Source organism: Octopus bimaculoides, chromosome 3 (genome assembly GCF_001194135.2).
Source record: "Octopus bimaculoides isolate UCB-OBI-ISO-001 chromosome 3, ASM119413v2, whole genome shotgun sequence".
In the NCBI taxonomy this organism is placed as follows: Eukaryota; Metazoa; Mollusca; class Cephalopoda; order Octopoda; family Octopodidae; genus Octopus; species Octopus bimaculoides.
The window spans coordinates 99,610,139-99,620,138 of record NC_068983.1 but is presented as its reverse complement, the minus strand read 5'-3'; the positions used below and the strand labels follow the sequence as shown (position 1 = coordinate 99,620,138).

General features: G+C 31.9%; 1 protein-coding gene across 2 annotated transcripts in view; it reads left to right on the top strand.

The window, feature by feature from the left end:
- Positions 1-10,000, top strand: part of LOC106881720 (lysophosphatidylcholine acyltransferase 1) — a 95,729-nt gene that overhangs the window by 53,590 nt on the left and 32,139 nt on the right. Inside the window, exon 3 of one of the 2 annotated variants that reach the window (XM_052966351.1) lies at positions 1,144-1,364. The exons of the other annotated variant lie outside the window; for it this stretch is intronic. Within the exon in view, the coding sequence (XP_052822311.1) occupies positions 1,144-1,364 (221 nt within the window). The remainder of the gene's footprint in view (positions 1-1,143; positions 1,365-10,000) is intronic. 2 annotated transcript variants of the gene reach the window in all.

Genomic DNA, 10,000 nt, shown 5'->3' with positions numbered 1-10,000 from the left:
TGCAGGTGGCATGTAAAATACACCATTTTGAGCGTGGCCGTTGCCAGTACCACCTGACTGGCCTTTGTGCCGGTGGCACGTAAAAGCACCCACTACACTCTCAGAGTGGTTGGCGTTAGGAAGGGCATCCAGCTGTAGAAACTCTGCCAAATCAGGTTGGAGCCTGGTGTAGCCATCTGGTTTCACCAGTCGTCAGTCAAATCGTCCAACCCATGCTAGCATGGAAAGCAGACGTTAAATGACGATGAGTACTGTTTCTAATTTGCAGATTTTCACCTATCAGGGGGGGTTTTAGAACGTAACGCCCGCAATAGTTGAGGGATTACTGTATTCACTTTTTTAAAATTATTGATAGTAAAGTCTACAATAAAGTGTCAAATCATTTCATCCCACTTTTGTGTTCTGGTCACTGATACAAATTCTATTGCATCATCTCAGTTCATAAGATGAAACAGATCTAAGTCAATGACCAGGTTGTTGGAGTGTAAAGAAATTTTTTTGACTCTTCTTCATAAGAGACTGTATTGTTCAGAAATAAGCAAAATGTGAATACAACAATTTTTGTGTATTCTTAAATAGCTAAAATAGCTCTTCCATATTGTCACTTTTTAGCCTCAACATAGTCTTTAAAATAAGAGCAAGAACAGCTCCAAAATAGTACCTAAGTTGGTAAATTATTTTTTAAAGCAGATTTTTGTCAGGAATACTGGTGAAGATATATAATAAAAACATCTATTTTACAATGACTTAGATTGTTTGATATAGATTTATTATTCATATTCAGAAACTTTAATTTGAACTAATAATTTTTGTTTTTCTGAAGAATTATTTTTACATTACTATTAGTAATGAGAGTCAATGTGGACTGTCTCAGGCTTGGTCATTACTAGTTGTAAACTAATTCTGTTTTCATTTTTTTTATTTTTTAGTTTACAATTTTCTTTCATGTAATGTAATTAAGTTTTTCCGTTTATTATGTTTGTATACAAATTTAATAAATATGCTGATTTCTTATATGCATCAAATACATTTTTCATTTCATTCCTATAAACAACATTGAACGTTTTATTGCAGCTACTGGTTAATCATAGTTAATGTTATTATAAGCACTAGTTTTTATCCTTCCTTCTCTTATTGCAATAGGATCGTGAACTATGTACTCCTAAAAATCTCTCGGATCATCTTCTTTGTGATGGGATTTCACTGGGTGAAAGTCAAAGGCCACTGTGCACAAGCAAAAGAAGCACCAATTGTGTGCATTGCTCCCCATTCCAGCTTGTTTGATGCACTAGTATTTTTTATGATTCCTGAATTACCTGCTGTGGTGTCAGCTGTAGATCATATAAAAGTACCTTTCATCGGAAGTAGGTACCAAGTTTTTAATTTTAAATCAATTTTATTGCTATGGTTTTACCACTGCTAACTTGAGAAATGGTGAACTCTTAATCCGTGTCTATTACTTTAAAGTTTCAGAGAGAGGAAGTTTCCTTCTTTTTTTCACGTTCAGCATAGAAAGTTTTAGTTTTAGTCTTAAAGATTTTTATCTGATTTACAGCTATAGTTTATTATTCACAACTCTAACTTACTAACAAGTTTCTTGTATTTAAAAATAACCTATCTAATGTAGCTTGTGTAAAATACATATTTGTAGGGTAGCATTTCCAATTACTTTACACTTGTATTGGCTATTAACATTTTTGCATTAACTATTGTTATCATGAAATACTGCTATAAATATTCTCTGCATAGAAGTTTGACCAGCTTATGTTGCAGCCCGATCTACTAACAGGGTGGAAAAAATTTACATTGTAACCAGATGTAAGCTGTGAACAACAGTTCATTTTCTGCAGAGCTATATCTATTTGTGACTTAAATTACGGCAGTGCCCCAGCATGGCTGCAGCTCTCAAGCTGAAACTTGTAAAGAAAAACATGCTCTCTTTTTTTTTTTTTTTGAGAACTTCATTGAAAGCAATGTTGTATTTGACTTCAACAAATGTCCAGTATGAAAACCTCCTGGCAAAGTTTCCTGCCTTTGGGCTTCACCCATATTTCATATGTTAGATTGGAAATTTTCTGACAGACATTACCATCACAGCATATATTAAAGAATTTCTCCCTCCTTAACCAATTTTCAACTACTTTTAGTGTGCCTTAAGTTTGTTATATCCTCTATATACTCTCTTCTTTGACTTACTCTCAATTACTTTCAACCAAAAACACTGCCATGTGCAAGTTACTATTCTTCTTTCTTGAATCATCTCTTGTACAATGACATTATCCATACACTGCTCTTACTACTTTGACTAATCCATAAAAAGTAAATGTAAACATGACACCTCACATCACAATGCTAACTCATCATTAAAATCTATTTGATTCAGTTACCTTCCTTTGTTCCATCATACCCTATTTTGCAATCAAAATCCCTTATTATCCAAACTTTTATCTGCAGAACTGTCTCTCTGAAGCTCCTTGTCTATTCACATTTTCCCTTCAGTTATTAAGGAGAAATTGAAGCTGGACATTGACTGCATCAATCCTAATAATCAGGGAGCAGTTGCAAAAGGCATGGCTGTGTAGTAAGAAGCTTGCTTCTCAACCACATGGTTCCATGTTCAGTCCCACTGTGTAGCACCTTGGGCAAGTGTCTTTAACTATAGCCTTGGGCTGACCAAAGCCTTGTGAGTGGATTTGGTAGATGGAAACCGAAAGAAGATTGTTGTGTGTTCGTTCGTCGTTCGTCGTCGTTTAATGTCCGGTTTTCATGCTAGCATGGGTTGGACAATTTGACTGAGGACTGGTGAAACCAGATGGCTGTGTGTATATGTATGTATGTATGTATGTATGTATGTATGTATGTATGTATCTATGCATATGTTTGTGTCTGTTTGCTCCCCCCCCATTGCTTGAGAACCGATGTTGGTGTGTTTAAATCCCCATAACGTAGCAGTTCAACAAAGGAGACCAATAGAATAAGTATTAGGCTTACAAAGAATAAGTGCTAGGGTCAATTTGTTCAACTAAAACCCTTTAAGGCATGGCCACAGTCTAATGACTGAAACAAGTCAACAGAATTACAGAATAAAATACTTCTAACAGCATGCCTTTTAATACTGATGTGAAGGCCTTGTTTGGAATGCTGACTAGTTAATGCAGCCAGCTCTAGACCTATATGCAGCATATGTTTCTAGTTGCGATGGAAGAATTTGCTTGATATGTACATGACATGCAATCATTCACTGTTAAATGTTTGCTGCAAGAAAGTTTTCCTTTGCTTCTTTTTGTTCTTTGTGCTTTATTTGCTGATCATATTCAGACTTTCCACTTAGACTTCTCCTCTACAGTTCATCTATAATTTGTTGTGAGTTAAGGTCCTTTAGTTCCAGATTATCACTTATCAAATAGTTCTATGCTGAAAAGGTATTCAAACCACGAGTATTTTTTCTTATTAAAGATGTATTGTATTTAAGACTGTGCTATCCAGTATATCCTTCTATTTTAAATATAGCTGGGTGTAATTTAAAGAAGCTTTGGCTACTATTTCTAACAGGTTGAGTGACTGTATATATATAGACACTTTCTTGTTAACTCTTAGGGATAAGACTTATTTGTAAAATCCAGTTCATTGTAAAATTTGATGCCACAGTCAGTTTATGACATTTATTTCTCAGTTTCTCAAGTAATAAATTCTAGATCGATTATTGTCATTTTTACAGATAAAAAATCTTTGTACAAAACTTGTAGCAACTTAAGACTTAACTATTTTATATGTTTATGTGCCATTTTGAAATGGTTGTTAGGGTTAAATAATTTGTGTATATTAATGGTTGTAGGAACAATATTGACTGTGAATAAGATGTGGATCCTTTGACTTATGAGTAGGCCTTTTCCAGCCCATGACAGCTTGGACAGTGGATGTAAAATGAATGATAATGAAATGTTCCAGAAAGCTACATGTGATGCAATTTAACCATAGAATTATGATGTAAAAGTCATGTCTACTAAATTCTTATTTAATTTCAATATTAATTTAAACAAAGGCAATGTATTTCAACAGAAATATGGTAACAATGGGATTAGAATCATTTGATGAAGTCAGTACTCTCAAGTAATTGTCAACGACTGTCTTTGGAGATAATTAGTCTGACTCAAATAAGAAAGTATTTTCTTCATGTAACATACGTGGGTTAAGGTTGAGGTTTTTTGAGGACATCTACTTGCTAATGGTTTGTTTTCTTGTACCTCAGCAGCTCTAGCTCCATCTGTGAAATTAGAAAGTTTTCAGCTAGTTTTATTTTTCTCACAATTTAATATAAATACGGGATTATTGAAGGATGTTAGACAAAAATTAAAATCAAAATTACGGAGATGTACTTGCATAGCAAGTGACATGACTGGGAGTAAGTCATTTTCATTGTAAATTATTTCCATTGCTTTAAAACCTCAAATTGTGTTCTGAATCTACCCTTTTTCTTGCAACTGGCTTGATTGCAGCACAAAGGGAGGGCGGGGGAGAGAGAGAGAGAGATACATTTGTACCTGATGACTCCAGAAGGAATAAGTAAAGATTTTGCTTTTTAGGTTCAATTATTTGATGTTTATCCTCCCTCTGTTTCTTTTCTACCTCTATTCTTTGTTTACCTCTTTCTCCCCCTATGTCTGTTTAAGGTGAGTTTTATTTTTAAGTTGTTTGATTAAATCTAAAACTATTTATATTCTCTATGCTGTAATTATGTTATACTATTTAACTATTGAGCCTTGTACATATATTATGAAAAAAATATTGACATTGTGTAAAATTACATAAGATTAGTAAGTTCACCATTTCTGAGCTAAAATACCTTGGGCATTTGCCCTCACATTTTACTAAAATTCAATGCTTGCAATTCAGTTATTAAATACTGAATTCTGTTTAATTAGATATTGCTTAATTCAACTAACTTATGCTCATTGCCTGCCTTTTGCCCAAATTTTATTCTTGGTAATCAATCCAATTACCCATTAATTACCTTTACTAATTTGTTTGAAATTGACTTCTTTGTTTTGAATTTTCTCCATATGAGTTGTTTTGCAATTCATTAAAAAGTTTGGCCATTACAGGTTTATTGAGTTGACATTTTATCTTTCAGATTGCCAGTGTTAACAAAATGCGTGATTAATCTAATCCCTTCTTACCTTTCCAAAAGATTCTTGTATCATAGCAAGAAACCATTAAAAAAAAACATTATTTACCCACAAACCGTTTTTTTTCCTAGAAAATCTACTTAAATAATAATACTAATAAAAGAAAATAGAAAGAACATGCATGATAATCAACATAGCATATCCTGGTGACAACAGGATCAAAGAGAAAGAAGAAAAACTGAACAACTACGATGATTTGAAGTGGGAAATATGAAGGTTGTGGTCAATGAGGAAAGTAGATGTGATACCAATAGTAATTAGTGCACTTGGAAGTATCAGCACTCAACTACCAACATAGCTCAAAAAGGTTGGTACAAATGTAAAGGTAGAACATCTACAAAAATCAGCATTGCTTGGAAATGCAAGAATTCTTTGCAGGGTTCTTGAAGCATGACCAATAAACAAGTGTCACCTTGGTCTGCTGGCTGTGGACAGCTGACACTTTCCATCATACCCAGCAAAATAAGCTGTGAATCTTCATCAAATAATAATAATGATTGCTTCTAATTTAGGTACAAGGCCAGTAATTCGAGGAGAGAATGTTAGTCAATTGCATCCACCCCATGATAATAATGATAAAATCAAGCTGAAACAGATTTTATATAGAACTAGGGAAAAGTGTTGATATAATGACATCCAAGGTGCAGCAGAAATACCTCCCACATTTTAAACTTTCACCTATGTGTTGCTAATGAACTTATGCAAGTGCTGATGATGTTTTCATTTAGCTAATGAACAAAAACTGTAACCCTTTGTTTAAACAACAGTAAAATTAGTTTTCCATAACTGTTGTTTCTTTTTCCTTTTGTCAATCTTTCAAATGTGGGAGGTATTTCTGCCGCACCCTGTATATTGATATAGGAAAAAGTGCTGATATAATGACATGTATTGATATAGGAGAAAGTGCTGATATAATAACATATATTGATTAATGTGTGTTTGTGCATGTATGCATACAGGCCCATTTCCTTTTTTTCTCTGAGAAATTAATATTTATTCCTTCACTTTCTATTGATTCCAAGTGAAATATTGAAGTTCTGAATTCCATATTTTTATCAAATTATGATATATATATATACACTAATTATCAAATCATTCTATTTTAAATTCTATGATATTCTGGTTAAGTTGTCTGAAAAACAGTGGTGTGCTTTAATTAATTGTTGGTTTCTATATGTTAATATGTTTGGATTTGTCATCCTAATTAACAACCATTATTTGTTATTTCTCTAGTACACAATTTATAATTATTCTAATTGTGATTTTGAAAAGCATAATACAACAAAAGGTATTATTCCATTTAATTTTGCATTATTTGTTTGGAATAACTAGATATCAACATTGAATATTCAGGAAGATTCTTCCTATATCAACCAAAAGAAAAATAAAGCAAACAAAAAGACTAATCTTTCTATTTAAAATATATGTTAATTAATTAAGGTTGTAATAATATGCCATATGGTTAATTAGGTAAAAAAAAATGCAGCATAACCAGAGCCAAATGGCTGTAGCTAGTAAAAGAATACTGGAAATATTCTAAATTCAATATTAGGCTTTTTTAACCAAAGATTATGAGTTTTTTTTAACAAACCCTTAAGCATTCAGATTACTCTGTCAAATGTAATGCTTATTTATTCACATTGTTTTGAATTAATCAAACATTGTCTTGTTGCTTCAAGATTCCAATGATGTGGCTGTTTATTTATTTTAGAATGATGTTGTAGGATAGGTATGAGAGGCCAGATCTGATCAGTTTGAACACAAAACAGGTAGAATATTTGGTCCAGATATGGTCAGTTTAAATGCTAAAGAGTTAAACCAAACTTTCAGATGCCCAAAATGCAAAGGGTCACATGTTTGTTGAACAGCCAGCCATATATTCTTTTCTGTATTTCATGATGATCAGAAATGCTGATTTTAAATTAAATACTTTCTGAGTAGTATTTAATGTTGGTTTTAAAATATTTATTTTCACTGAAATATATATATATATATATATATATATATATATATATATATATATATTATGCCTAATCAACCATATGCTTTTGACTGTATAATTACAACTTCAACCTGTTTATCTTATTTAAAACACTCCTTCATTCCAGACACACATATAACCAATTAATTCATAGTGCACTATGTAGCATTTTTTTCTTTTTGTGGCAGTGCTGGGGGTGGATAATTGTAAATGTAAGCTATATCTTTTTTGATAAACATGCAGTTATAGCTTTGCTGTGAAAAGTAAACTAGTGGTTACACCACTAGCTTTATCTCTTTGTGGGTAGAAAAATAAGAGTGATCTAACTAGTTTTTAGTCTTTTTAGCCCTTCCGCAGAAAAAGAATATGCATTTGTGAGGAGATTAGTAACTTAATAACCATTTATAGTGTAGACAATCTAGGTTTCTATTAAACTTACCTGTTTAATTTGCATAACAGTGTCTGTGCTGACAGGGTAGATTAATTCATTCACTCCTAAAGTACTACACTGTTTTTTGTTGTTTCTTTTGAGGGATGGGTATAATTTTAAACGTAAAATATACCTTTTTAATAAACACAATTTTAACATCACTGAAAAGTAAATTAAATGGCTAAACCATAAGTTTTACCTCTCTGTGGGCAGAAAAAATGAGAACAATCTGACAAGTCTTACTTTTTTGCACTATAAATAGCTGTAAGTTATTAGTTTCTTTTGAACAAAGATAGATATTCTTTCTCTAGGGGCAGCATAAGAAAACCAAAAAAACTAACTAGATCAGTTCCACTTTGTTTACTTTTCACAGCAAATCTATATTTGTATGTTTATTGAAAAGATATATGCTACATTTCAAATTATACATGTACAAAACATATTTACTAACTTCTTTATATAAATATATGAATATACCTTTTGGTCTCTATTTTAGTTGAATTTCTTCTAAGATTGTCTTTTATCTGAAACTTTATTTTTCTAATAAAGAATTCTCTTTACAGTTCAATACTATTTAAAAAATACCTTCCTCATCTGCATGATTCATGCATTCAGTTTTATCACATCTAGAGAATTGTAGTATGCCATTGATCTCTTCTTTCTCATTTCCTCTCTGTGTGTTTTATTTTCTCTTTTCATCTTATTTCTACACTTATTTTCTTACCTAGTCTAATCATAATTATTTTACTATTTCATACTTACTGTTAGGTTGCAGTGCTTGAAACTAACTTAATGTTAAGTTTTATTGTAAAAATTGTAAGCCATTACATCTCAGCATATTCACTCTGATTTTGGCATGAAGTTACCTTAATGTCAATCGACTATGTTTCCTTTTTGCTTACTAAACAGCTCTGTACCAAAAGAAATAGCTATTGTTATTCTGTTGGTGTATATCTTGTTTACATGTAACTAAATACAAGGTGGACATACTGGCTTCTTTCTTAAAGATTATTAGCAGTTAGTATAAGCAGAACATAACTTATATTCCAGAGTGGTATTAAATCAATTCAAGTTGTCTACATTGAGCTTAGAAAATGCTGTGAAAGTCCCACAATTAAGTTACATTACTCAACTAATATGGAAAGATAGTTGGAATGCCATAATTATAAAGATATATATCAGGTTGGTGCAAAAATATGTGTATTTTTTAACTATTTAAAACAATATATCTCAGCTTAAAATCAGTGTTATTTATCAGGATATTAACCATTAGAGTCTACAAAATTTTCCAACAAAAAGCAAATCTATTATAAAATTCTGGAGTCCTGAAGCCATTGAATTCTTCTAAATATTTTGGGCAGCTGTTTGGTTGTTAAAGACTTTTCTGTTGCAGGAAAATACTGAGATGCTTGAAAAAATGGTCATCACTTGAAGCAAGACCAGGGAATTAAGTTGGATAAGTCAGGATTTCATAGGCCATTTCATTCAGTTTCTGCAGAGCTGTTTCTGAAACATGTGGTCAGGTGTGGTCTGTAGTCACAGATTATGGCAATCTTCCTCATTTTCAAGGGTCTCATCTGCGAAATATTGGAATCAGTGTTGAAGTATGCATTTGTTGACAGTCCCCTAGCCAAATGTTTGGTTGATATTGCAAGCAGTTTCCATTTCTTTGCATTCCATTCTGAACTCAAGCAGTAAAATCCAGCTTAATTCCTTGATCTCACTCCAAATGATAGCCACTTTTTCAAGCATCTCAGTATCTTCCTTCAAAAGGTCTTCAACAATTAGCTTTTCTTCCTACTTTAATTTAACAAACATAGTCAATGAAAATGGAACATAAATTAACATAAATACACTGAAATCTAGGATTCAAAATAGTATATAACAAAAGTTTATTGCAAAACATAAATCAAAATTTTAAGTAACAGAAACCTCAATTATTTTCACACCAACCTGATACTAAAAAATAATTGTCATTGATCTCTCTGATCAGCCAAGAAAATTATCTATTAATTGCAATGCTTTTATAGCCTGACATTTAAAAACAAATCTTTAATTTATAGCCTGTAAAGCCTAACTATAATTTTAAAAAATCCTGGATAGGAAATAATAGATCTTATTGTTATGAATGAGGTATAAGGGAATCCAAAGCTGATGCCAAAAGGTGAAATTTATCTTAATTCATGTAATAGTATCTACCTAGTTATGTAATTTACAAGGTTTTGATATTTATGTTTAACTCATTTTGTATGTTTGACTTCACTCTTGATAAGTTTAGCTGTCTTGTGTGTGTGAATGTGTCTTGTTCTTAGCTTGAAAAATGGTAAAATAAATTATTATTTCAATCAGGAAACCCTGGGTAGCTGTAGTGAAGATTTGTGTTTTTGTTATAACATAAAAAAA